At 43.9% G+C, this 27,654-nt stretch overlaps 9 protein-coding genes and 1 non-coding gene across 10 annotated transcripts; 5 read left to right on the forward strand and 5 right to left on the reverse strand.

The window, feature by feature from the left end:
* Positions 1-58: 58 nt before the first annotated feature.
* Positions 59-6,133, reverse strand: FA14DRAFT_171607 (Pkinase-domain-containing protein; the record flags this gene model as incomplete). The annotated part of the gene is made up of 7 exons (XM_025500341.1): positions 2,462-6,133; positions 1,691-2,267; positions 1,575-1,633; positions 852-1,516; positions 708-775; positions 618-646; positions 59-555 (listed from the first exon to the last, which is right to left on the reverse strand). The coding sequence occupies exons 1-7, from the start codon at positions 5,952-5,954 to the stop codon at positions 59-61; spliced, it is 5,388 nt and encodes a 1,795-aa protein (XP_025355183.1). The 5' UTR covers positions 5,955-6,133.
* Positions 6,134-7,242: 1,109 nt separating this feature from the next.
* On the forward strand, positions 7,243-10,948 carry FA14DRAFT_160299 (uncharacterized protein). Its single transcript, XM_025498609.1, has one exon. It carries the CDS (start codon positions 7,508-7,510, stop codon positions 10,517-10,519), a length of 3,012 nt encoding a protein of 1,003 aa, XP_025355184.1. The 5' UTR covers positions 7,243-7,507; the 3' UTR covers positions 10,520-10,948.
* A 165-nt stretch (positions 10,949-11,113) lies between these two features.
* FA14DRAFT_t17 lies at positions 11,114-11,221 on the forward strand. Its single transcript has one exon. It is a non-coding gene; the product is annotated as a tRNA-Leu (tRNA).
* A 66-nt stretch (positions 11,222-11,287) lies between these two features.
* FA14DRAFT_160300 (S-adenosyl-L-methionine-dependent methyltransferase) lies at positions 11,288-12,631 on the reverse strand. The gene has a single exon (XM_025498610.1). The coding sequence runs from the start codon at positions 12,458-12,460 to the stop codon at positions 11,354-11,356; it is 1,107 nt and encodes a 368-aa protein (XP_025355185.1). The 5' UTR covers positions 12,461-12,631; the 3' UTR covers positions 11,288-11,353.
* Positions 12,632-13,039: 408 nt separating this feature from the next.
* FA14DRAFT_112649 (ankyrin) lies at positions 13,040-15,019 on the forward strand (the record flags this gene model as incomplete). Its single annotated transcript, XM_025495981.1, has 1 exon — positions 13,040-15,019. A coding segment is annotated over one exon (1,980 nt), but the record flags the coding sequence as incomplete, so codon positions are not given.
* A 473-nt stretch (positions 15,020-15,492) lies between these two features.
* Positions 15,493-17,769, reverse strand: FA14DRAFT_164068 (splicing factor, CC1-like protein; the record flags this gene model as incomplete). The annotated part of the gene is made up of 3 exons (XM_025499859.1): positions 15,493-15,914; positions 15,988-16,640; positions 16,712-17,769. The coding sequence occupies 3 exons, from the start codon at positions 17,767-17,769 to the stop codon at positions 15,493-15,495; spliced, it is 2,133 nt and encodes a 710-aa protein (XP_025355187.1).
* Positions 17,770-18,182: 413 nt separating this feature from the next.
* On the forward strand, positions 18,183-20,066 carry FA14DRAFT_171612 (uncharacterized protein; the record flags this gene model as incomplete). Its single annotated transcript, XM_025500342.1, has 3 exons — positions 18,183-18,570; positions 18,648-18,727; positions 18,818-20,066. Exons 1-3 carry the CDS (start codon positions 18,277-18,279, stop codon positions 20,064-20,066), a joined length of 1,623 nt encoding a protein of 540 aa, XP_025355188.1. The 5' UTR covers positions 18,183-18,276.
* A 208-nt stretch (positions 20,067-20,274) lies between these two features.
* FA14DRAFT_123016 (oxidative stress survival, Svf1-like protein) lies at positions 20,275-21,600 on the reverse strand (the record flags this gene model as incomplete). Its single annotated transcript, XM_025496549.1, has 2 exons — positions 20,275-21,246; positions 21,283-21,600. The coding sequence occupies 2 exons, from the start codon at positions 21,598-21,600 to the stop codon at positions 20,275-20,277; spliced, it is 1,290 nt and encodes a 429-aa protein (XP_025355189.1).
* A 273-nt stretch (positions 21,601-21,873) lies between these two features.
* FA14DRAFT_160302 (MFS general substrate transporter) lies at positions 21,874-23,813 on the forward strand. The gene has a single exon (XM_025498611.1). It carries the CDS (start codon positions 21,916-21,918, stop codon positions 23,737-23,739), a length of 1,824 nt encoding a protein of 607 aa, XP_025355190.1. The 5' UTR covers positions 21,874-21,915; the 3' UTR covers positions 23,740-23,813.
* A 53-nt stretch (positions 23,814-23,866) lies between these two features.
* Positions 23,867-27,472, reverse strand: FA14DRAFT_164071 (uncharacterized protein; the record flags this gene model as incomplete). Its single annotated transcript, XM_025499860.1, has 7 exons — positions 23,867-24,609; positions 24,631-24,694; positions 24,716-24,834; positions 24,862-24,969; positions 25,003-25,047; positions 25,072-27,159; positions 27,448-27,472. The coding sequence occupies 7 exons, from the start codon at positions 27,470-27,472 to the stop codon at positions 23,867-23,869; spliced, it is 3,192 nt and encodes a 1,063-aa protein (XP_025355191.1).
* Between the last annotated feature and the right edge of the window lie 182 nt (positions 27,473-27,654).

Below are 27,654 nucleotides of genomic sequence, written 5' to 3' on the forward strand. Positions count from 1 at the left end.
TTACGTGTCCATGGTGAATTGTACAATCGTGTAAGTTTATGATACACTTTCCAGTCGTTCAGGCTTGGTTATCTTCCTCCATGCGCATACATCCAAGCTGAGGTCCGTCTTGTGGAGTCGGTAAAAGCTCGTGTAGATCAACATTGCCTACAGTTTCCAATTCCATCTTGAAGCCAAGCATGAGCAATTTACTTAACTCGTATTTGAACGTTTCTTGGAGATCATCTTGCGTGAGCAAAGAAAGAGCTCGCTCAATTTCCGGCGTTTTGAGTGCGATACAATCGTCCTTGCCACCAACGTCCAAGATACATGCGGCATCTTCTCTAAAACTTCTTTGAGATTCAAAGACATCTTGCATTTCTTCGTCTTCTTCTTCGGCAGCAGACTCTTGCTGTGAATGCGTCATTGCCAATTCTTGATTTCGCCCAACAAAGTCTCGCCAGCGTGATGGTCGTAATCCTATCCATTCTAAAGAACATTTGGATCTTGTCACATCGTGAGCTTGATGCTTTAGATCGGACAAGTACACCTTTGCTATGTTCATCCCGTACGCATCTATGAGAAAGAGGTGATCGTGTTAGCTGGTCCTTGCAGTTCAAATTTTCTGTAATACGTACCTCCATCTGTTAGTATATGGAAAGGTGTGCTTAAATAAAAAGATCTGTTAGTCAAAAATCAAGGGACGATGTTGTAGCTCGTCAACTCACTCAATAGGCAGAATTCCACAAAGATGATCGACAAACCTCCTCGTTGCGAAATCAGCAAACCCTTTTCCCTAATTGGATCATGAAAGAAAATGTAAGCCTAATCTAATCGTGGAAGCCTTCACGGGCCTTTTTCATTGTACTTACCGTGATGATGATACCGTAGCCTTTGCCGCCGTTGTCACTTTCATTTCGAAGGGCTCGATTGAGCTTCTGAACGCATTCGTTGAACACCGTATCCTTCTCGATAATGAGGACCCAAGGTACCGGCTGCGTGAAGAATATTTCTTCGATGATCGAAATATCTTCAATCAGAGTCGGCGTGTATACTAAACGCTGATTTGATGTCCCAGAGACGGTACTACTCTGTGTTGCATTCAGGTTACCCGACGTGCTTTGACTGCTTCCTTGTTGACTCGGAGAAGAATATGGCATACTGATATCATCTTCCGCTACCGTCTGACTGTAGTCTTGCGACTCTCCACTTGACATTTGTGAGGAGGTGATTGACGACTGTGAATCATTTGCTGTCGTTTGAGAATCATCAGATCTTGCCATTCCTCCTCTGACGACATAACTCGTTTTCAACTGGATGTTTATTGGTCCGGCAACCAGACCTTTGGGACTTGGTAAAATGTTGAATGCACTTGAATGAACGCCCCAAAATTTTGACAATTTGTCCACCCAAGTGTATACTTTGGCCATATCGTTCTCGAATGTTTGTTTGCTTTCATAAAAGATCCTTCTCATTCTTTTCATTTCTTTTTGCTTCTTTGCTCGTAGAATGCTGCGCAAAACGATTAGTAGTTGTGCTATGATCGTGTGTGTCAGTATTTTGAGAAGCAATGCCTACCTAAAAATTCGACTCACCTCTACGCTGATAATCTTGATGGGCTTTGCACGGCAATGTAAGATGGGAAATGAGTGCACTGAGTGAAAAGCAAGGCGTCAGAAGTGCTTTTACAGGCATTCTGCACGGTACTCACCTTTCGTCGATTACACTGTCTGAGCTAGGACTTTCGATTGACATATTTACATCAATTTCCAATTCATCCAACCTCTCTTGTATTTCTCTAGCTTCGTCCCTACTGCTCTCAAGCGCATCGGACTGCGTGTCACTCTCTTGATCTGATGCTGCGGAACTTTGACTATCATTCTGGCTACTGTTTGATCCATTTTGGATCTCTATGCCCTCTGCAGAAAGCCAGTGACGGTCGACTTGTGTAGGATCGTAGATAATGCGAGGTCGTACCTTTCGACCAGAGCGTCTTATCGGGTGACTTTTTTCATCCCAAATGCTTTGACATAATTGACAAATCAATTTACAAATGACCGTAACAACGTCCTCTTCGTCGATCTTGACATGATTCATTGTACCTTGTTGAAAAATTAAGATGCTGTAGTGAAGGTAGAAAGAACGAGGCGAATGTATGCGCTTCAAAAGGCTGAATGTGTAGCGATCAATTAACGGCCAGAATGAACCCGAGTATATGCATGTTGCATTTTCTCTTACCTCAAAACTTACAACCAATCCTTGATCACAGATATATGCTAGAAGCACATCTGAAAGATAACAAGCTCGTTATCGAATCATCCCAAAACTCTCCAAAAGGGTATGCATTTACGACGCGATATTATACAGTATAACTCAATCCAATAACTCTTTCATGCTCCCGCCGCTTCTTTGTTTGCTTTTCTCAGTGCATTGCCTGTTTTGCTTCCTTTAGATCGAATGGTGTTCTGATTGGATGACGTACCAGATTCTTCAACTGAATTACTTGCATTTCCCGAAGCACCACCTTCCGGAAGAGGTGATGGTGCAGAAGGCAAAGTGAACTCTTCCGTGATGAATGGATGCTGCAATAATTCCTCCGCTGATGGTCGCATATTATGATCCAATTCGAACGTCTTTGTCAAGAAATCAACAGCTTCTGGTGAAATTTCATCCGGCATCGAAGGTTTGGCAAGTGATCCAATTTGATAAAGCGCTTGCATTTGATTCAAATTGGCCCACGGATGAGTACCGCTAATCATTTCTACAACCAAACATCCTAATGACCAAATATCTGCCTTTCGTGTGTAGGATGTTTGCTTGACCACTTCAGGAGCCATCCAGAACACACTTCCTTGCAATGATGGTCTGTGAGTGACGTATAGACCACTTTCCGTCTTTTTACTGATACCGAAATCACTAATCTTGATACAACTCTTGTTGTCAACCAAAATGTTAGCCCCTTTGATGTCACGATGAACGATGTCTTGACTATGCAAGAAATTAAGTCCATGCAAAATTTGTTTGACAAAGTTGCGCACCAACGGTTCTTCAAACGCACCATAATTGCGCAGCAAAGCTGCCACTGAACCACCCGGAACGTATTCAAGAAAAATGTTGAGATGGGTGCCGTCAGCATAGGAATCTAAGTACTGTACAATGTTGTCGTGTTGCAAAGTTTTGAGTAATTCGATCTCACGTTCCAATGCCTCAAGCATGCTCTTTTTGCGTTGATCGCTATGAGAATCGCCAGAAGGCAGCTCAACTTGTTTGACCGCCATCAAAAGACCATTCTTGGCATTCATTCCCAAAAACACATTACCGAACGATCCAGCTCCGATGAGAGCTCCCTTGATCCATTTGATCGGTTCACGACCCGGAGCTGCAGATTGATAGACGCCTCCTTCACCATCACCTTCTTCGTCGCTCAAATCATCTTCGCCATCATCATCGTAATCATCATCAGTTTCCAATCCGTCGCTTGGATCATCTTCGTCACTAACACGTGTGACTGCCATCGGATCGCCAAAGTGCCTGTCAGTTTCCTCCCCTGGAGCATCTGCGCTTGGCCTTTGCGTGATATCTGCATCGCTTTCCTCGCCAACAGAGACTTCATCATCTGTCGCACTCAGAGACACGCTTCGTCTGCTGCTCGGTCGAGTATTTCCTACGATAGATGAGTTGAGTGTATGTCGTTTGGTTGGTGGTAAGGGAATCGGTACACCATCTTCGTCGACTACCCAACTTGAGGATGCAATCGTGTTGAAACTTTCTCTTCTATTTTCAACCTCTTGCGTAATTTCATCAACTGTCAACAGACTTGCCGTTTCGCTTCGATCACCTTTTGAGAAATTGGATGCAGCTCCGCCACCCACGCCATCCTCTGCACCAATGCCTCTTGCCATGCGCAATTTGGTGGCCAAACTTTGTCGACTACGAGAGCTTTCTCCTGACGTCCGACGATAAGACGAAGGGCGATTGCTATAACGAATGCTTCCGGCTGCAGATGATGAGCCGTTTGGTGGATGTATGCTGGCTGCCCATTCGCCCATCGAGGCACGTACTGGAGGCAAGATGGGTGCTTGTTGATCGTTATCGTGCATATCACCTCCATCCATTCCTATTAAGATGGCAGGAGCAGCATTTTCGACATTCTCTTTGCTAGGCAATGGAGGAGCATCTGGATCTGCTGCAAAACTCCAAGTTGAATCACGTTTAGATCGAATACTGGTAGAAGGACGACCATAAATCGATCGACGTGCAGTTCGTTCCAAAACCTTTTTCTCAGTTGAAGGGAAATAATCGCTCAAGTGTGAACTGATCAATTCGGAAGGCGGTCTTTGGCCAAAGAAGTTACGTGCTTTCTTTGGAATCATTGAAACATGTGGTGGAGATCGCTGTGATCCATCGCGATTTTCTTTCGCATTCTTTGCTTGATTCACACCCAAGCCTGAGAGTATGCTCATCGTGCTAGCCCTGTTCATTCGTTTTCCTTCTATTGTCACATGTCCACTTGTTGAAGATGCATCATCTGGCAAGCTAAAGGCGGAATTGCTCGACATCTTATCCTGCGAAACACCAAAGAAGGATTCAAGCTTGCTTCTTTTCGCTGTTGGTCGCTTGCCTGGATCTTCACCTTTGCCTATCCTGCGCAGAAGCAATCCACGCTCTCGCAGAGGATCATGTGGTTGCGGCGCATGACAGATAGCAGTCAGTTCATTATCTGTCAAATACTTTATTTGTCCTTCCCCGCCTGTAGCGAATATACCCCACAAATCACCGCCATCATCGCTATCGAACATTTCGTCGTCTGCAGTATACATCTGACCTGCTGTTGGGACATAGCTGTTGCCTTGGGAATGTTTGCTGAACTTGCGCAATACACGAGCTAGTACATCATGTGCATCTCTGCAATCAGCAACAGGTACAACTTTTGAAGTACCATCTTCTCCGATAAATTTGATCGTCTTCTTTCTGACATCATCTAGAGCTAATGCGCCTGGAGGACTACCGACGAGCCTAGATCCATCATTGGCATAGCTATAGAATCCTTTATTGTCTCTTGGCGATGGACGAGATGATTCGGCGATGGGTGATAGAGCTGCTGCTGAATGTGCATTGATGTTTGGATTGGCAGAAACTGCACCACGTCCTCCATCAGATGTCGAAGGTCTAGGAGCGGGAAAGTTGGTATATGTTGGACTATTGTTCGAGATTGAAGATCCTCCTATTGCAGTGTTTGGACGAGCATTATTTGGATAATTTGCAACCCGCAAAGATGAATTGGGTGATGCCATTCCGTTTGTATCGCCTCTCGAGCGGGTCATTGTCCAACCACCAGTTGCGCCCATTCCCCGCATATCACGTAAAGTCGGTGTTCCTCTCCCTCCAGCCGTAGAAGGTGAGAGAGAAGATTGTGAAGCATCCATTGATGGTCCTCCATACATTGGTGAATGACGGAGGGAGGATGCGTTACCTAGTTGAGGCGCCAATCCACCATCTTCAAATTCCCTATCCCCAGACATCTCACCATCCATCCATTCTACTTCATTTTGTGCTGCTTTTGTCTGTGCTGAGCGTTGAATAGACTCCGTTTCCGCACATTTCTTCTTTAGATTTTTGATTGCACTCGTAATTCGTATCCGATCGCCAACACTCATGACTCCCATCTCTTTCAAGAATCCGTTATCGATATCGAAAAGGACTGCGCCAGAAATGTCATTCTTTGTGAAAGCAGAAGAATGTGCTGAAAGTCTGACGGATTGTAGCCATGCAATAACTTCATTCTCATCCCATCGTAATACATCATCAAAGACCAGTCCGCCCATATTGCCATTGATTGACATTGTGCCGGAATTTGGTGTTTGGGGTTTGCTATTTACACCGCTTCTAGAGGGTGTGCCTATTGTTCGCAGATTATCTCTTGGACTTCCGCTGATAGAGGTGAAGCTTGGTGTTGTAGGTGTGACAGCAGGCATGCCGATTTGCAAGGGTTAGGAGCTGATGAACCTCCAAAGCTATAATGAATGCGAAGTATCGTTTGCACTACCATCCGATGCCCATCCCTCTTTTAAGGGACCTTCGATAAAGCACGACTCTTGCGTTTTGATTGTTATGGCTATTCGACAAGAGGTTGTCAAAGAGGATGACACTGCCAAATGAGAAAGGTACGCACAAAAGTAAGCCATGGGCAAGCATACTTATTAAATTGCGTGTGCATACACACACGCACACGCAAATGCAAACGCCCACAGATAAAGATTACCAACAACAACATGGGGGGAAGGGCGCTAATATGAGTTAGCGTGGCTTTACTACGCCATCATCGAAATTATATAATCACAATACTCCTTGTCATCGCTAAGAAAGTGAGATGGAATTGTGTTTCTTGGCGATCTAATCGAGTCGATGATTGTGACCTTGTAATATACATACTGGCTTTGACTCTCTTCATGATCCCTATTCCACACCTGTCTGATACGTAATATGCTAATATAAAGGAATGGTTATATAATTGATCTTCCTTTCTTTTTTACATATCCAGTTTCTTCATCACACGACTAAGGAGCTTTAGCTGAAAAATCGACTTTTAATGATATGCATGCTTTGATTCTAGTTGTAATCTATACCTGGAAGATACATGTAGCCTTATATCTTTAAATTTTTCATGGTCCATTTTTTACCAAAAAGAACTTTATTGATACAATAAAAATATAGTCCATTTTATAAACATGTGTAAATCTGATATGACGAAGGATAAGAAACAAAGTTGTTGTAAAGCTTATGACTAGTATAAACAATGGAAATGTGTCATGAGTATAGCGTTTCGAATTAAAATAGAAAAGGAACATTAAGCTGATGACACCGTCTTAATTCATTAGATATAGCAGAAACGGACAACCTTTAATTTAGTTTGACTGTTTCTATAATTCTATATATGCTCCTGTCATTCATATCATAAACTTTAGAAGACAATGAAACAATAAATTCTATTGTATGGATCACAATTTTGTGTGCATTCGCAATATAAGTGCAGCCTTTTTAAGTTAAGCCGAGATAATCAAACCTTAAGGACAGAAGAAGTTTAAGCGCGGCGCGTGAGACAACACAAAAGAGGAACGCAAGCACGCACTCACGCATGCACACGTCGGACTATCGGCACAAATCGAAAACAAGAAAAAGAGCATGCGTGTGCACGCGCAGTCAAACGCTAAAGCGGATCAGTGTTTTTCACTAAAAAGAAGATAGAGCCTTTAGTGGAGACTTAGACTACTCAATCTTCGATCAGGGTTGCAACTTTTAGCGAATGAACTAGAAAAATTGAGAAGAAAAGGTGGCTGATTACCATTTCACCTTTTCCATTCATCCTACCGTTACTGCGCCGTTCAGTAGAAGGGAAGGGAAAATTGCAAAGGGTGATCGTATTCATTTCACATTCAATAAAATTCAACTTTTATGAACACAACATGCATTCATCAATCTCACTTCGATCAAATCATCATCAATTCCTACTAAGGCATTGAATACAACAATGAGGCCAAACAACAAGGCTCAAAATGGGAGAAAGCATGCCGCCTCTTCATCTTCAACTATTGATGGTGGCAATGAATTCATAGGCACACATTACACCCCTTCTCCAGACAACCAAACATTTGCAACTTATCCTGGCATGGAATTACATGACGCAGGATCACAACTAGACATGAATGCATACACCGGCATTCATCAATCTCAATCTCCCCATCCATCAAATCAATACCATTCACGTTCCAACTATCATTACGGCAATCAAGCACGACCGCCACCATCGCAAAACCAACAACATTATTTGCCGCCAAACTCTTATCAACCGGATCCACTAAGTCCATCGGGCATACATGGGCAATACGCTCAAAATGTGGCGGGAGGAGAAATGGGACCTTATACTACCATGTCTGGGATGAGTGGAGAATCGCAAATGCAGGGCGGCTCTATCGGTCCTGGCATTTCGTCAAATGCAGATTTGCCTTCTGCCACTGTTTCGCCAACCGATAGCGTTCATGATGTTGCCCAAGATCCGTATTATGCGCCTTATGGTGCTCCTGGAAATACACAGGTAGGACCGCAATTCTATTCTGCTGCTACTGGGCCCACATATGGTCAAGGGCAGTATCAATCAAACCCATACGGGATGCAATACTATCCACCCTATGCACAACCGCCTTACTATAACCCACAACGACCGCCGCCCGGATGGATCGGCGCACCTTCACCACAGCATCAAGGTTGGCGACCATCTCCGTATTACAATTATGGCGGAAATTTGACTGTTGCACCTTTTCATCGTACGCCGAATGCAAATAGGTCTCGGCAGCAATCCAGTCAAGGAACTCATGTAGGCTCAAGAAGTGCAAGTACCTCATCTCGAACATCGCCCAATTCTAATACACCATCGCGTTCAGGTGCCCCGTCAGGTATACCAACACCTGAATCTTCTAGAAGTGGCTCAAATCGAGGTGTCAGAGCACCTTCGCAGTCTTTACAGGGTCAAGGACCCAGATCCGAGTACGTATTGTGGTGTGGCAACGTTCCCGCAGATGCAACTGTGGATGAGCTGTATGCTTTCTTTTCGCGTCTGCCAAATGACAATGATGAAGGTAATCGAAAGAAGACAAACACCTCCGGATCATCAACTCCATCAGCAGATCCTCAAGATCCAGCTGTTCCAGCACATGGCGTTTTATCCATCTTTATCATCACCAGGTCCAGCTGTGCTTTCATCAATTACGCCACTCCATTGCACCTCGAACGTGCACTAGTATTCTTTCAAGGTCAATCATTACGTCCAGAGGATCCACGCTGTCCGAAATTGGTTTGCAGAGTGCGGAAGAAAGATGACGAAGCACAAGCAGGAGTTGCAGGTCAACGAGGAAGGGGAATACATGTTGCATGGCTGAAAGAACACGAAAGGAAAGCTAAAGAAGAGCGTCAGCTATATGAGGAGAATGACACAAATGCACAACACCTTGTCGCTCCACAAGCTGTTAGGTCAAAAGGTGGTGTTGCTTTGGATAGGGAAGGCGTAGAGCACGATGCGACAGATGTACCCTCAGCTCTTACACCAACACCACAAAGAGCAAACGTGTCGTATTCTTCGCAACAAAGACCTTCCATTGACAGTTCAAGTGGAGGGTCAGGATCGATATCATTGGCTTCAACAAATTCTTCCTTGTTCCGGCATCCTGCTTTCAGAGAAAGGTTCTTCATCTTAAAGAGTTTGCGAGTTGAGGACTTGGATCAATCTGTCAAAGACGGCACATGGGCTACACAATCTCACAATGAAGCCGTCTTGGATCAAGCTTTCCGTAATAGTGAATCGGTTTATTTGATTTTCAGTGCTAATCAAAGCGGTGGCTTTTACGGCTATGCCCGCATGGCAGGACCGATCAACGCACCAGCAGACAGAAATGCAACCATTCGACCCGACTCCATCCCCGAAGGTGACGAAAGTGGAAGCGACTCACAACAAAAATTAGCGCTACCGCCTCAAACACTCACAGATGTGGGTAGTGCATATCTCTCTCCATTGCAATTGACTCCCTCAAGCGAAGGGCACGATGATGCATTGACTATTCAGAACATCAATTCAGTTTCTTTAGATGTTCCAAAGAGAGATACCGAAAAAAGAGGTCCCCAGCGATCTACGATCTCGTCCACCCCTTCTATCAAAATCAATGAAAGGACTGATACAATCTCACCAACGGATTTCGTTGCGAAACCATCGGCTGCACCTCCTGTGACAGTGACCGCTCAAACGCCCGATGCATCTACGAAAGGTGTTGGAGAAACATTGGATCCTACTTTGCAGGTACCTGATAGCACAGCCGCTATTGTGATCTCGCCCAGTACTGAGGAGGAGAGAGAGCTATTCTCATCTGAGCTGGATCCGGATCGAACAAATCAGCGCGGAAATCGGACTAACCCCAATCGACAAACCCTCTCTCTTGGCAGCACGACCAGTGAGCCTATCAGAGGATCTCCAAAAACGATTGAATCTAATGGCGATAATAGTATCGGACCGAATGAATCAGCGTCTTATCCTACCGATGCTCGAAGTCAAAGTCAACTGGCGATCAAAGCACTCATTCATAATTTACGATTGGATGAAAAAGAATCCGTGCACAGGGCAAAACAACTTGAAGCAGTAGAAGCTGAAATGAAAGCAAAAGATCACTCTGGACATAATTCTCCCGATCCAGAACATTCAACAGCTCAAACGACGATCAAACCTCAACCTTTAGCATCCTGCCCCGAAACATGGGGTAAATCGTTCAAAGTGGAATGGATTAAAGTGCATCCGATCAGCTTTTCAAGTGTTCGCAGATTACGCAATCCTTGGCGTGATGATCGTCAAATCAAAGTTTCACGAGATGGAACTGAATTGGAGCCAAACGTCGGCAGACAATTGCTGGAAGAATGGACTAAAGCAGAAAACGAGGGTAATCGTACCTCAAAAGGTGCTTCGAGCAATGCAGACGACGATGAAGAAGAGGAGGATGAATGATCATTATCAACATATCAAAATAGTATTTTAATCGCATATCACAGCATCACAAATAGCAAATACATCAAGCTATCATATCAAATATACAAATAAGAAATTCATTTTTCCCAACTCAACAGGAACCACAATATACCAATACACGCAGGCCTTGGGTTTTCTATCAACTTTCACTTCAAAATTGTTTTTATTAGCCAATCTTCCTTTTATACATGCAAATACCTGGCTTACACGAATTCGTGGTTTCTTCTCTTTCTAATAAATCAACTTTTTCATTATTGTTGAACAGAGGGAATATTTCTGTTACACTCCATCGATCTATACATTCTATATCGTTACATAAATTGGTTGTACTACTAGAAGTCATATACACGACGTCATCTAATTGTACCTTTATATAGTTTTCAATCAGCAAGATTTCAAGTCACATCCATTAACAAGAGTGTTTTTGACGAATTAGTGAAACGGGTCAACATGATTTTCGACAGCGCGAAGTGTTTAGCGCGAAAATAAAAGAAAGAATTTACTTTTTCACCTTTTTGTCTAGTTGGTATATATACCCACCAAAGTTCAGGCCTTGATCATTGATGGTGCGATGGGGAAGTCGGATAGTGGCTATTCCGTGTGCTTAAGGTGCCTCTCGCTTAGGCGACGGTTACAATTCGCACATCCTTCGGGGCGTGGGTTCGAATCCCACCTTCCTCAACTACTTTTTTTTGGCGTGTTTTTCCTTAGCTTTATAATTTAGAGGTCAAAGCCACACACATTTGAATCTTTCACAATGCTCATATTTCGTATGCTACAAGGTACAACATTTTTACAGTAATCTTGCATTCGTCATTCTTGCTTATCGCCACCATCACCCAAGATATCCTTCATGCTATGCGATGCTTGTCCTCTCTTTAATGGCTTCCTCTGAGAGGCATCTGGCTTCCAACCGATAAGGTAAATTACGTGATATGTTGCCGGAATAGTTCCTTCTTCTACGTTTCCATGAATGAGGGGGTAGATTGCACTTGCTGCTAAAAGAGTGTCTCGTTTCATTTGCGTTCTCCTGTGAATCACTGCATTGCTTTCGCCCATTGATCGAAGATCGAACATTAGCTCAAAAATGGAAGGATAATTGACTTCAATCTCATCTGTATCGACTGTAGGAATATTGAAGCCTGCCCGAGAAAGAAGAGAGACCATATCACGAGAATCGGCCATCGGCGATATCCTAGGAGAGATTCCACCTTCACGTTCTTGTTCAGCTAGTTGGAAACTTGTTCGTAACTCAAAAAGAGTGTCTCCACCGCATACTGATCCGATAAAAAGGCCGTCTGGCTTGAGAGCACGCTGAATCTGTACCAATGCTCCTGGCAAGTCATTGGTCCAATGTAGACTGCCATTGCAAACGACACAATCTAGACTGTTTTCCTCGAACGGTAAATGCTCTTCATCGATCACCCTTCTCTCGAATTCCAGGGGATAATTGCCATCTTCGTTGACGTCACGATTGAGAGCTGTTTCGCTTGTATCGCACATGATAATCTTTTTCGTCCCCGTTGCTTTGGCGTCTAAATGACGACGTAATAGACCTGGCCCAGCACCCAATTCGACAATCGTTTCAAAATTTCTCTTTACATCCAACAATCGTTCGCATAGATTTGCCATTGAAGCATCACGAACATAGTCCACTTCTCGAGAAGATTCGGGATTGTTGTATGCTCTCGTTCTTTGTTGTAATTTTGCATCTCTGTCAAATACTGTGAATGGATTGTTTGGTGCAGGTGCACCTGGTTTAGGATTGGATTTCGTTGAAGATTCGGAAGGGTTCAAAGGTGAACCTTCATTAGAGCTAGTCGTTGTAGCATATCGTACTCCAATCGATGAACCACTACGAGCTGCTTCAAGCTTTGATCTGATCGCTCGAGCATTTCTGATTGATGTTCTCAATGCCATCTTTGTATCGATCTTTGGCAATTTGACTTTGGTGGAGGTAATGATCGGGAAGAAATGGCGTTTGTCAAAATTACCAAAGCGTAAAACGCTAAATAAAAGAGGTTCGTAAGGACAAAACACGTGAAACATCCTTCCTTGACAAAAGTGGCTTGTTTGCCGTGCGGCTTTAATTGGCCGTCCAGGCAGTAAACACGCTTATGCATCAACAACACAGCATCAATTGATTATTTATTCGGAATCACAGGCTAAAAACACAAGCGGTGAAGTAGTGCCGAAGGAAATAATTATTAGAAAGAGTGTTGGTTCTGTGAATCAACATCATCATTACCATCTTAAACACCACCAAGTTGAAAAACAACAACAAAGTTCAACATTTGATCGTGCTGATTGTTGTCATACGCCAAAATGGCCAGCTTTGGCACAAATACAGGCGGAAGAGGTGAATCGTCTAGATCAGGATCTCAATCGGAAGATCGTAATTTGGATCATGATGCAGTCAAATCAGCATTCATCGAAACAAATGGTCATGCAAATGGACTATCACCAAACCAAAATGGTCAAATATCAAGACCTTCCACTCCAGCAACAATCTTTTCCGCTGCTCAGAGAGGCGATAATGCATTAATCACACATCTGATCTCTACTTCTCGTGCGACAGCAAGCGATCGTGATGAAGAAGGTATCACACCTTTGCATTGGGCAGCAATCAATGCTCATGTGGCAACGTGCAAGCTATTGATCGATATGGGAGCGGACATTGATTCTTTAGGTGGCGACCTCGTGGCAAGTCCGCTTCAATGGGCAGCAAGGAATGGACATTTGTACGTTATGCATACCCTGCTAAGCCATGGCGCCGATCCAACCATCTGTGATGCCCAAGGATTCAACACCCTTCATCTTACAGTGCATTCTTCAGCTGTAATGCCACTTGTTCTATTGCTACAACATCCTTCTTTCGCTTCAATCTCTTCGTTGGACTCCCCCGACTCTCAGGGGCACACCCCACTCATGTGGGCAGCATATCAAGGTGATGCAATCTCAGTCGACCTCTTACTAGCCCATGGAGCAGATGTTCATCGTTCAGACGCTGCAGGATTGACACCCATGCATTGGGCAGTGGTCAAAGGAAATCGACTTTGCATTCGCAAGCTGGCTTTAACGGGAGCAGATCTTTGGGCAAAAGAGGAAGGGGGTAAAACGCCAAGAGATTTGGCAGTAGAATTAAAGAGTATTGCGTCTTACTCCAAAGCGTTATCAGACGTAGGATTTGAAGAAGATGGAAGAAAGCGATCCAAGCCGCTAGGGGAATGGCAAACAAAGTACTGTATTATGGTCACTCCCTTCCTTTCGTTTGGACTGATGTTCAGCACATTGAATGTTCTGCCTTGGTTCACTGGTATACCCCTGGTTCTCGGAGAGTTTTTCGGGATGCACCACGTTATCACTCGCGTATTGCTCGATCCGAAAGAATTGGAGAGTATGCACAAGTCCAACTATTTCCTGGCGGTTGTTAGCGGTAGTATTGTTTGGGTTGGATGGGAGTGGACAAGGAAATTGGTTTATTATACCCCAGGAATGGCTTATTGGAATTTGTTATTTGCAATCTCGTTCCTGCTTTGTGGCTGGAACTTGTTCCGCGCTGCTACCTTGGAACCTGGCTATGCACCTCGACCAACGAATGAGACGGATAGACGAAACACGGTCGCATCACTTATCAATGACGGAAGGTTGAATGGAATGAATTACTGCGTTGCATGTATGGCCAGACGACCTTTACGTTCGAAGCATTGTCGTCATTGCAATCGATGCGTTGCACGACACGACCATCATTGTCCTTGGGTGAACAACTGTATCGGAGTCAACAATCATCGACAATTTATGGTCTTTATCGCTTCATTAGTAGTGGGCATCACTACATTTGATTATCTGGTTTATCAATACTACGTTTCCAATGCGCCACCCTACATTCCAAAAGTGACAAGCTCATGCATTTTGCCTGCATCAATTTGTGGAGCAACAGATTTCGATGGTTTCCTTTTCAGTTGTATGCTTTGGGCTACCTTGCAATTAACATGGACAAGCGTTTTACTAATCGCACATTCTTGGCAAATCAGTCGACAAATGACAACATTGGAAGTATCAAATCTTGGACGATATGGATATATGGGAGGAAAAGCTGGCAGCAGTATGTCAAGTCAAACAAGCTTTATGGAAGCCAGAGCAGAAGCAATGCGAACCAATTCAGTCGTTTCAGGTCAACAAGGCAGTGATGCTGGCTTAGATGATGGTAATGACGCTTCTAGCGCAGGAGGCAATACCGGTTCTTCGCATGGACATAAGCATGGTTCTTTGCTTGGTGCACTTGGTGGAACGGGAAATTGGATTTTGTCGATTGTTGGTTTGGATTTGTATACCAAAGGAAAAGCAGGCGAAGGATTAAAGAAAGCAAGCCGAAGTCAAAACCCTTTCGATCAAGGAATTGTGGTAAACTGCCAAGACTTCTGGACGCGTGGTAGGGCTCTTGGTGTACGATATGAACAACTTTATGATGTTCCTTCAGGTGGCTTCAAGCCAGTCGCAGAAGCAGGTCAAATACGCTTTGGTTTGTACGACCTTGATGGCGCTACTGCCAGTGGTGGCCTTAGCAGCGACACCGGCGAGGGCCATTCACGCAGATGGAGTATGTGGACAAGCGTCAAAAATTCATTACCCAGAATGAGTAATGCCAGAGGTGATTATGCTCCTATTGAACGGGACGACATGGCATGATGCTCTTAGCATTGTATTATAGTATATATTTGACACATTTTTAGAATGAATTGTTGGAAAATATACAAGTTTGAAAATTTTACCTTACTCTTTGACACTGTACAATATATGGATTCTCGGAGCCACTCACTGAGGTCTGCATGTCACAAAACACCAAAAGGTCATCTTGGCGGTCTTCATAGAAACAAAAAGGATCTGTGCATGAGATCACGAGAGAGAGGAGGGGAAAAGGTAGAATGAGCGTTCGACGAAGATGAAAGCATCTAGCTTAGCATAGAAACAAGGAAACCTTCGCTGATAAATGTGGCAGAAATCGAACGACCACCAAAGAAGCGTCCATTGAGTCCTTGAACGGCTTTCTCAGCACCTTCTACGTCTACGAAACGAATGTACACTTCACCCATGCTGTTTATATCAACTTTGACCGTATCTACTTTTCCGTATTTCTGCTGGCACTCTTCCTTGATATCTTCGGCCAATTCTACTTCCCATCCGCGTTCGGTTTCTTCTTCAGGATTAAACATATTCTTCAAATGAACACCTCTGCTCTTTGCCTGTGGGATATTCGAAGGACGATTTTGTTCAGTAGACTTTTTTGCATTCGCTGCATCACTGACTTCTGATTGGCGATCGATTCTGGCAAGTTTTTCCATCAAAGCAGCACGACTGCTTGCAGTAAGACCGCCTGTAGGATGGAGAGAGATATTTTTGTCAGTAAATACGAATTTCCGAGACATAAGAACAAGAGCACTACTCACCTCCTCCACCTTCATCGAATGACGAAGTCAACGTAGCACCTGCACCCGACATATCATTTGAATCGGGGACGTTATGACCCGATGCATTAGCAGGTACATTACCTTCGCTTCCACTCGATGTGGAAGGCACTGCTCCGGATGCACGAGCAGAGTTAACATGATTCACCTTGATATTGCGACCTGCCAATTCGAAACCATTCATATGCTCGATAGCCTTTTCTGCTACATCTGTATTGATAAATTGGACAAAGGCAAATCCTTTACTTTTTAGCGTTCCAAGCTCACGATGCAAGTCAACACTCAAGATTGCGCCAAAAGGTTCGAAAACGGATTTAATATCAGCCTCGGTTAGACTGAAGTGCAAATTACCAACATAAAGTCTTGCTGAAACGCTTGGAATGTTACCGGGGTCGATGTGAATCGGATTGCCATCTAGCTTGATCAGATTTGCTGCCTGTTCGGGTGAGAGAGCAGATAGAGCAACAGGAAGATTAGGTCGAGCAGGAGCACCTGCAGCAGAGGATGCTTCACCGCCCTTATTACGAGCTGCATCCGTTTTTTGCACAATGATAGGAATCCCGAACAGCACTGTACCTGACAAAAAGAGAGCTTTTTCGACTAGTTGTTCTTCCTTCAGCTCTACATAGCCAACTCTGCAAAGGAGAAAAAGAAAAAGGGTCAGCATCCTGGACGGAAATGAATCTTTCAAGAGCATGTCACTCACCCTTTACTGCGACCCGTCACTTTGTCCATAACAATTCTTACATCCATCACTGTTCCTTCGCCTAATTTATCCTCAAAGAATTCCCCAAGATCACGTTGGGTAAGACGGGCTGCCAATTGCGAGCAGAAGATCGAGCGCATCTCGTAGTCGTCGAGATCGGGAGATCTTGCTCTGCTTTCACTGCGTCTTCTGCGTGGTGGCGGGCTTTCGTATCGATAAGGTTCATAGTACGGCTGTTGAGGCCCGTACCTGTTGTCATAATGTCCGTAATACGAATCATAATATCCTCCGCCGCCGTTGCTACGAGGGCTGTCAAAATAGCGTCCTGAACGATGGTCTGATCTTCTACTTTTACGCATTGAATCGTCTTCTGAAGCTCGAGATGAGCGACGAGTGCGACGATCGCGCTTCTCATAATGACTGCCACTTTCTGAATCGCCACCATGACGAGAATCATAATCTTTGTTGCTACTTCGACGATCGAAGTCATCGTCATGATCTCGCTCTTTTCGACGGCGTCTGCGCTTTGAGCTTTCTTCCTCTTCGCGACCTTCATCGTATGCGCTGTCTCTTCGGCTTCTGTGTCGTTTAGAAGACTTCCTGCCCTCATCATCTGACCTGTCTTCGGAGTGTCTATCCAACAAGTCACGACGTCCTTGCCTTCTTTCACTTCTTTCTCTGGTTCGTCTATGATCTGCATCAGGACTTCTGCTTGATCTTGCTTTGGCTGTTCTTCTTGAATCGTCTTCTTTGGCATCAGGTGAGCCAGAAGGTTGATCGTTGGATGCATTGACAGACGAACGAGATCTTTTGGACATCATAGCACGCTTACGAAGCTGTTCTTGTAATTCACGTTCTCGATTTTCAACATCTCCAGGACGACGAGGGGAAATGCGAGATGGTGAGCGTGAACGAGATCTGGATCGAGATGGCGAAACGCTACGACTGACTGAAGATGAATAAGACCAACTCTCTCTTTGTTTTGTACGTTTCAATGTACCCTTCTCTTGGCGTTTCTTTCTCTCTGCCAGAGCAGCCTCTTCACGATCTGCATACATTGTGAGGAAATCACACCCAAAAAATTGCTTTGATGGTGAAAGTGAGCAGAAGGGTTATTTTGAGTTTTAAGTAGCTCATGTTTGGCGTTATTTATCTTTTTCGCGCCCAAAGTTTTAAGCCGCGCCCGCGCTCGCAAGCATGAAATGCCCCTTCAATGCGAAACATTGCATTGCCGGTGCGAGATGGCGAATGAATAAAAGCTGACTGTATGAATCGATCGAACCAAGTATGATTTGTGTAGGCAGGGCGAGTCTTGATGGAAATTCTTTTTCACTTTCTGTAATTCGTGTAGATTTCCGTGAACAGCTGGGAGACATTATAACAAATTAAAACACTTTTTGATCTGGCATCAAGTATAATTTCATTGTGGATTAGTCAATCATTGTACTCTAATACATGTACCATCTATTGTGACGTGTATTCCAGTAACCCTGAATGCTGTGATAATAGCGCATACATTTGTGATTGCACTCATAAATGCGCTTACCCGTGCACTGAAGCTCTCTATGTGCCTTTTCATTTGTTCACCCTTGATACTCTTCGTCTTGCTGAGTCAAATATGCAATCCTTTCCATCTTCGCCATTCTCATTCCAATATCATAGGCAAGATGTATGCACCTATTCGAAGATCTGCTTATCCTGATACCCGTGATGAGCAAGCCATGAGAAGATTCATGCTAGGCACATTAAACGTCGGTCATCATTTGACTTTTCAACGTAAAGGGAACGTTGTCAATCTTTTTCCTCAACAGGATGAGAAGGAAAAACTTGTGAAGATTTTTGAGGACAAAAAAATCCATGTAAGTGAAACAATTTGCCAAATAAATGCTGTCTTATACTGACCATTCGTTTTCAATCTTCTTTTTATCCATTATAGAAAAATGAACGCTGCGTCAATGCCAGGTTGATACTGCACGACGTACCATTGCCACCAGAAAAACAGCTTTGTCGAGATTTGTGGGTGTATTGATTGCCACGAAATTGAAAATCCTCATTTATGCTGACACTTTTTATCTCTTCTCCCTTATCTTTTTGGCTTCCTCTTAGGGAATTTCAAATTCATCCGTACAATCTAGCTGAGGTCACCTTGATGCCAGCTGAATGTCTGAGTGAGACAGGCAAAGCACGAAACATGCATATGCAGACGCACAACGATTTGCCAGACGTTCATCCTGTTCATGTCTTCGGCATTGGTCAACGCAAAGGACAATTGGCTTTACTTCAATTTGTCAAAGATTCATATGATTTCAAAAGAGATCTTTTGTTAGATGAACAAGAAGATGCTGCAAGAAATTCGAGATCGTTTGTTTTACCTCGTACTTTAAATCCAACTGAGCAATTGGCCAACATTCCAGCAGATCCAAACAGACACTTTCGCGACCTTTTTGAAAGTCAATCGCAACAAGCCACCACTCCGAGCGAAGTCGGATACAATGCACACCAGGCTGCAATGCAATATTTTCATGGAAATTTACAAGCGGGAATGGCAGCTACACGTCCAGTCAATACAAGTATTCCTGCGAGACGAGAAGGCGACGTTTTCGGAAGTTCGGCCTCAGCGGATAACCAAAGATTCCATCCTTCAACTCTTGTCTCGCGTTTCCAACCTCAAATTCAACCGAATCAATTAGCAACCGAAGTAACATCTTCACAAGCCGTACCGTCTCAACCGCCGCCAATGATGAACCAAACGGCATCAGCCGAGCAAATTGTAAATGCCGGCAAGGCTGCTGCTCAAAGAATTTATCAAGCTTCTCCTCCAGTCAACCCGAGTGGCGAGCAGGCCATTCCGCAATTGCCCGATGTGAGAGAATTTCTCGATGTGGAACGTTATCGCTATATTCTGCAACAACAAAAAGATACACAAGCTTATGAAATGTTTGCAGCCTGGCAAAATAGTCAAAGGTATGCTTGTCAACCTTCTTGGGCTGGTTATGCAAAATCGAACTTGGCTGGCCCAAGTGCTTATGAAAGTACTGGTATGGACGATTCTGGAATTGCGACTAGCACCCAAGATCCAATGAAGCAAATCGGCGAGTCTTCCCGTCGAGGCAATGCAAGCAGTGATGCAAATGAGGAAAATGTTCCGAACGAAGGCGGATCTGCCAATCAAACAATTCCTGCTCAGCATTTGCTCTACACCAACGCCCCTTCCCATCCTTTAGACCGTCAAAAGGACCAAGAAAGGCACGAAGAACATGAAGATGCTCCCACTCCAACTATGAGCGCAGCTTCTACATTGTTGTCTTTAAGTCCTGCCAAGGTGAAGGAAGTAGGACAACCCAATACGCATTAATTCAGGCTTGACAAAAGAGTTTCCTAATCGATCGATCGCGTATACCTACTCACAAGGACGTGAAAACAAAGACATCCATTTCTAACATAAATTTGTTTAATAATGAGACGCAAAAACAGAATTGAGATCATGAGTAGAGAAAGAGTGTGTATGTATAGATTCTTATGAACGATTCCAGTGGAACATGGTGTAACAGATTTCTGCGGTCTTAAACCTCAGAGATGAATGTGGCTTCGCAGAACAAACTTCCTTCCACATTCAGCTCTTTGGATGGCAAATTGATCTTCAATGTGGCAGGGTTGAGGTATTGATGAAGGTATGGCTTTGTACCTGCAACATAATTGACCATCTTACGTACCATGTATGGAATCTCTCCCAAAATGTCCACCTTTTCGATCAAACCTTTCAAGTCTACGCTAACTTCGGCATTCACGAGATCTTTGCTTGCCTTGCCTTCAACGAGTTGCGGTCCTTGCCATTTGAATTTCATCGCTTGTGGAACAATATAACCTGTTTCAGGATCATGAACGGTGTTCAAATGATAAACGCGCGTATCACTTCCTTTGGATGGCTCAGATTCAGGTGCTTGTAACCCTCTCGAAGCACCAGTCACTGCAACCAGTTCACCATCAACAGTCACACTTCCGATCGTTACTACAATCGGTTCACGTTTACGAACAGCATTGCCAGTTGCTTCATCCTTTACCGTACGTGAGCCAACCGGACCTCCATAATCTGAAGTGGTGGTGAATTCCATCATAATAGCGGCAACATTCTCGTCTGAGCCATATTTGCTTTGGAAGTTACCAAAATTCCAGCGAGAGGCTATCAAATTTGGTCGCATACCTTGAATCGCATGTACAAACATACCTGCACCTTTTGCATCGATCGCCTGACCTTTGTAAATGATGTGACCATCAGAAACGGCATGAGGCCAGAATCGGTGAACGACATATCCATCAGGTGTGGCTGGATTTGCACCAAAGTAGCTCTTACCGCCTTCATCTCCAGAGCCTAGCTTCCAGCCTGCAGACTTTGAAGGGCGCTTGAAGGTATAAGATACTTGTAGATCTGTGTCCATGTTGGCTTCAATGGTGTAGGATTCGGATCCGTCGGGCAAAGTGTCAAATAGAACGGTAAATTGTTCGCCCTTGCAACTTCTTTTGTCGTACACTTTACTCTTATCTCTACCACTTCCTGCAGGAGCTGGTGTGACGAACTTCGATACATTGATCGATTTCCAAACTTTTTCGCCAGTTTTGGGGTTAAAGTATTTAAAAGTGATTTGAACTTGTGGATACCAAAGACCGACGGAAGAATGAATGATTTGACTTGTTGCCCATGAACCATCTTGCATGACAGTATACCATGTTTGTGTTTCAGTTGCAAATCCACCTGCACATGTCCATTCAAGATCTTTTGCTTCTAATGGACCGAATAAAGAATCTTGCGAACGATCTGTTACTGCGCGAAAGTTTGGTTTCGCATCAGTTGCGCTTGTATCGCCTGAAAGCCAAGAACCCCAGCCTGACATTTTAATTGATTGTTTGGAGATATGTGGATGATTGGAATACAAAAGAAAGCAACCAATGATGGTGGAATGAGAATGAAATGAAGATCCCACGTGTGATGCGTGAGTGGTCCGCGCATTTTATGAAAAAGAGCGCACGCTTTAGTTTTACACTGTTCTTCTGCCTAGTTATTAATCACACCCCCATTATTCAGATTAATCTTGATCAAGCGGCGCACAATAATACATAGCTAAGCGGAGTGAGTGGAGAGCAACACTTATTCGCACCGATCCTTTCTTTGATAGCGTCTACCATACAAGATTTTAAGAAGGTCCGAAATGCCATACAGGGCAAGAGATGAACGAGCAAGGCCAGTGACAACCCAGATACAAAAGCCATGGCAATCATCCTTAGGTGTATCAGCATCCGTTTCAGTTCTTAATCTGGTCGCATTCTTGCTGCATTCATCGGCTTCAATTGTATTCTTGGTCTTTCTCAATGCAACGCAACCTTTCCTGATCGCTCAGCTGGACGGAAAGCATGGCGGTGAAGTAGGTAACAGACAAGGATCATTAAGCGGAACTTTGGTCTTTGCCGATGAATCATTGAGCATCTTTCTTGCTTTGATATGGGGAAGTTTGGCAGATGTGATTGGGACAAAATATGTGGCAGTGATTGGATATTGTTTTATTTCAATCGCTTTGTTCACTTATACTTTTGCTCAAAATGCATGGCCGCAATTACTCTATTGTCGTTTGATATTCGCAGTCGGTGGAAGCAGTGTGACAGCGATGTTAACAGGCATTCTCAATTCCTACTCTGCAACATTCAGCGAAGTGAGGCAAAGGACTTCAGTCGAAGATATTGCAACAGAGACAGAGGCTCTTCTAGGTGATAGGTCAAACACAGGGAGAGGGAGACCAAAGAAACAATCACATGGCCGCTTAGCTGCTTTAGCAGGCCTTACGACTGGCTTTGGAGCTCTATTAGCTGTCTTTGTCCTATTGCGTTTGCCGACAATCTTGGCCGGCATTCATGATCAAAAAGACAAGTTCTCTTCTTCGAACCAAAAGAGCCATGATGATGAGGCAATACGACAAGGAACAAAAGAAGCATTTTATATCGTGGCGATATTGGCATTACTTGTTGCTGCTGCTCTGTCGTTCGGACTAAAAATGGACGCACCATCGTCAAAGCTAGTGTCAGGAAGACATACACCCTCACCTGAAGAACTCAATGCTAGCAATCTCAACATCACTCAAGCTTCAACTCGCGAAGCTAGACGACAGAGACTTCGTTCACGATTGCAAAGACGGACTGAGGCTGGTTCTTGGTCCAACTTTTTCTCTGGCGTTCAAAAATTGGCTAAAGGGGTTCTTGCTGGTTTCAGATTGGCAGGTAAAGATGGCAATCTACCCCTGGCATACATTGGTGGAGGACTGGCCAGAGCGAGTACGATTGCAACTACTGTGTTCATTCCGGTGCTCGTCACTCGATTTTTCTATTCTTCCGGCCTCTGTTCCGATCTTTCGACGCCAGATGTGCCAAATGAAGAACTCAAAAAACGCTGCAGACAAGCATTCACGGTGGCATCCATCTTGTCTGGTGTGATTCAACTTGTCGCACTTCTGTTGGCGCCTCTGATTGGCTATCTGTGCGATGCATTCACTCCATCTTCTACCCTCTTTCTCGTTTCCTTGGTCGGTACGATATCCTACCTTGTAATGGGAACTGCTTTGCCAAACGATGGAGATCCTCGTACGCCTGTCGCTTGGGTCGCTGCTGTCGGAATAGGATTCGCACAGATTGGTGTTATTGTCGCTTCTTTGGCACTCTGTGCAAGAGGCAAAGCAAATATAGCAGAACAGTCAATCAAATCCGCACAAGCTCCTGAGGATGATGCACCGACAAACGAAGATATTGCCGATGACGCAGGGGTCTCTGTACCTATAGAAGCAGAACAATCCTCTTCAGGTGCCATCGCAGGCGCCTATTCCGCAACGGGCGGTCTTTCAATCTTGCTGGTATCCAAATTGGGTGGATTACTCAGTGATCTTTATGCACCTGCTCCTTTTTTGCTAATGTCAGGTCTTGCTGCTGTTGTCACTCTTGCCTCGCTTACAGTCATGATCAAAGAGAAACGCAAACAGCGAATAGAATGAAGTCTATAATTGAATTTTATAATGTAAGCATATATACAAGATGACTCTATAATGAATAACGATACACAAAATGATCCATGTCAATTGTTTTAATGAAGCTCAAAAAAGCTATTTTGATGTTGACGATTTACTCGTCATCCGTATCCGGTTCTCTTTCACCACCATAAGTTAACCATTTGCTTAAGCGCAATCTTCTGCGTTCTTCTTGAGCTTTCTTTTCGTTACGTGTCAACTTCTTCTTCTTTCCTTTGGCAGCCTTTAATTTACTCATATCTTGATCTTCATTATCTGATCCTGCAGGTGTGGCAGCTGCACTGCTGACTGGTGTACCTGCTTTTGAGTTGAGTCTACTTGCAACCCGGCTTGCAGGAACAGGTGTTGCTTTACCTCCTGGAGTAGCAATACCAGGTGTGCTTGCTCCGTCTGGTGTTTCGGCTCCATTTTCACCTCCTTCTGCGAAATGATCGCTTGCCAAAGCAGTCTTGTATTTGTCCATAATCAAACCTTTATCAACGTTCCAGATCTCAGTACACAATGCTTCGATGAATTGCATATTGTGCGAAATCATTACCACTGCTCCAGACCATTCGCGAATAGCGGTTGCCAACATAGCAATTGCATCACGATCCAAGAAATTGGTTGGTTCATCCAATACCAAGATTTGTGGGTTGTTCCAAAGAGCTGCAGCCAAGACGACTTTGACTTTTTGTCCACCTGACAAGCCAGACATTTCGTGATGTTCAGCAATTTCTCCGTTCAAACCAAGATCTTCAAGATGTTTACGAATTGCTTTTTGACTTAATTCTTTGCTACCCGCACCTTCACGACTACTTTCGAAATCGTCAAATCTTTGTACTAATTTATCAAATCCTAATTCGATCAAACGTTCACGTGGAATCCAAGTGTTACTCTTGTGCAACATACCGACCCATTTGATTTCGTATTGGAAACTTTTCTTGTGTTTTTGTCTTCCAACGATATATTCCACTTTACGTTTCTCTCCTGTAGATGCTGTGATTGGCTTTTCCATCATCTCCTTCTCTTCTTCGGAAATCTTACGTGTGGCCTTCTCGGAAATTTCACGATCGTGTCCATCTTGGAAACGCCAAATGATATATTGACATGCAGTCTTTTCCAAATGTTGTTCCAAATGATGGAAAGCGTGTTGATGTAAAACTGAAATACGCAAATTTGGATGCTTTTCCACCTTTCCGGATTGTGGAATCATTTCTTGCGTCATAATCTTGATCAATGTCGATTTACCGGCACCATTTGGACCAAGTACACCAATACGACTGGAAAGGCTGACTGCGACACTTGCATTGCTCAAACTTGGCTTAGCAGCACCAGGATATGTGTATGTTGCATCGGAAACCTTTAGAATGGTACGAGTCTGCGATCGAACACCCATCAATGAACCAGGTGGTGGGAAGGTGAACTTAGCGTTTGTGGTCGATAAGGTATAATAAGCTTTTGCTTCGGGGTACTTGGCCACAAATTTGCTTAGATTTCCTCGATGGTATTCGATCTTCTTATTTTTGTAATGCAAGATATCTGTACAGACGTTGTCCAAGAAGCCAGAGTCGTGACTGACAGTCAAGACTGTCTTTTCCTTTGCATTGGTCAAGTAGTCTTCTAGCCATTTGACTGATCCCACATCCAAGTGATTGGTAGGTTCATCAAGCAGCAAGACATCGGCTCCGATGAGCATCGCTTTAGCTAAAGCCAGCTTCATCTTCCAGCCTCCTGATAAAGATCCAACAGGCGCAACCCGTCTTTCTTCATCAAAGCCGACTTCACCCAATGCTTGTGCAACTTCGTCGAGAGATTTACCGATTTGAACAATTTTTGGATCTTGATGAACGAAATCAACGATTCTCAATTCACCTCCTTCACCTTGATTGTGTTCGACCATGATTGTCTTCAAACCATCAGCTTCGGTAGGATAGTTTTCCACCTTCCCGTCACGCATTGCTTTGAGCAAAGTGGATTTACCAGAACCGTTTGCAGCGACAATACCATATCTGTGACCACGATGTAAGCGTAGCTTTGTATGGTTGAGCAATAACAAACCACCGTAAGCCAAAGAGAACTGAATGTTACACAAGCATTCACCTTCGATATCTTCATCATCTTCTGGTGGAGCACCGAATCGTTCTGTATCAAGGGCAGTGTATTCTTTCCGTAGAGCATCAGTTGCTGCTTTTGCATAATCGGCATTTCCACATGTTCTTCGGAGATATGGTAGCACATAGACTTCATCCCATGCACTTGCATGAACGATTCTCTTGTCGGCCAAACGTGGTATTAGACTGGCAACCCATTCGTATCCAATTTGACACCATGCATCTTCTGCGACTTGAGCACCAGCAGTTTGAGTGACGACATCCTTGATACGTTGAAGGGCTTGTTTCTTTGCTGTGAGGTAGATTTTCTTTGGGTCTTCATCTTCTTTTGCTTCTCCGACAACCTTTGTAGCCTCACGCAAGGTATCCAAAGCACTTTGAGCATATGCACGTACTTCAGGGAAAGATGCTCCTTCCGCAATGCGTTCGACACCAGGTGTCAAAGCAGGCAAGAATTTGGATGCCTCATGAGGATCTTTGACCAATTTTGTCAAATTTTCAACAATAATTGATGTTTGTCTTTGCACATTTTGGCTTCTTTCGTTCAATGCACGGGCAAGAAGAGGTACCATAACAGCCAAAGCAGGTCCAGTAACATCGGCAACAAAGGTGGTAGCAGAAAGACGTTTGATACATTCAGGCACCGTGTCAGGAGCACGCATTGCTTCGACTAGAGATGCCAAATGGGGTCGGATATCGTTATTATCGATCACACCACATACTTTTGTCGTTGTTTTGACTGCTTGTTTAGCAACTTCTGCTTTTGTGTCGGACATTCTATTTTTGAGATGAGGAATGAGATCTACTAATTGTTCACCAATTTGTTCAGGTGCTGAATCACTCATACGACCGATTGTCTTGAGAGCGGCAACCTTTGCTTGCCATTTTGTAGCGCTATTCTCGAGTACTTGATATAGTTGTTCCAAAACTTCTGGTACGGCTTCTGGTGGTGGTAATGCCATGAGAGATTTGATGGCTGATTCAGCTGCTTCCCTGACAACATCTCCTTTGTCTGCATGTAATTCAAGCAAGATAGGAAGCGTTGATAATAGCCATGGTTCCGCACCAAGAGGAGAAGGAGAATTCTTTCCGCCTACATTTGTGAAAACGGCGGTCAAACCGATTGCGCCTGCTTCACGTTCATAACCACTCTTTTTGTTCTTGCAAGCATTTGCGAGGGTGATTAGAATCTTGTCATCCCCTAACGATTTCAATCCGGTTTGATTAACGTATTGTGTTAACTTGTCAGCTGCCAAATGACATTCTTCCGCAGATGGAGCTTTTAGCAATGCTTCTAGAGAAGATGTTGGCGAGACCACGCCATTTGATTGGTTTCCATCAGTCGTCATTGCCTCTATATGATCTGTTTATGATTGGCTCCTTGACGAGAAGGATGGGTGAGAAAAGATCAACACTCAATTCAAAAAAGTTTCCGATTGGCTGATATTCTTACTTTGCATGCAAACCCTAAATTTGAATAAACAAGCAAGGCAAATGGTCAGTGTGTGATTTTCTTACTCCTCGTAGAAATTTTCACAAATTGAAATTTTTAAAAGTTAATGCACGCACGTGTGCTCTTTACTCACACACAATTCAAAACGCGCCATAACCGCGAATTATCTAGACACCGATTGGCCACAAGGACAATCAAGCAAATCCTTGAAGATTGTTATTTATCAAAAAGTAGAAACAATAAAGACAACATATACATTAGAAGCGGCTAACCTTGACTTTCTCGAAAATAAATTATATAAAACTAATCAGACCTGTTGAACCGTATATCTGCCAC

The sequence above is a fragment of the Meira miltonrushii genome (assembly GCF_003144205.1).
Source record: "Meira miltonrushii strain MCA 3882 unplaced genomic scaffold FA14scaffold_2, whole genome shotgun sequence".
NCBI lineage: Eukaryota > Fungi > Basidiomycota > Exobasidiomycetes > Exobasidiales > Brachybasidiaceae > Meira > Meira miltonrushii.

Bases quoted from the DNA above. Each gene is read 5' to 3' on its own strand.
- FA14DRAFT_160300 (XM_025498610.1), bottom strand. From the start codon at position 12,460: ATGGCATTGAGAACATCAATCAGAAATGCTCGAGCGATCAGATCAAAG.
- FA14DRAFT_160299 (XM_025498609.1), top strand. From the start codon at position 7,508: ATGAGGCCAAACAACAAGGCTCAAAATGGGAGAAAGCATGCCGCCTCT.
- FA14DRAFT_160302 (XM_025498611.1), top strand. From the start codon at position 21,916: ATGCCATACAGGGCAAGAGATGAACGAGCAAGGCCAGTGACAACCCAG.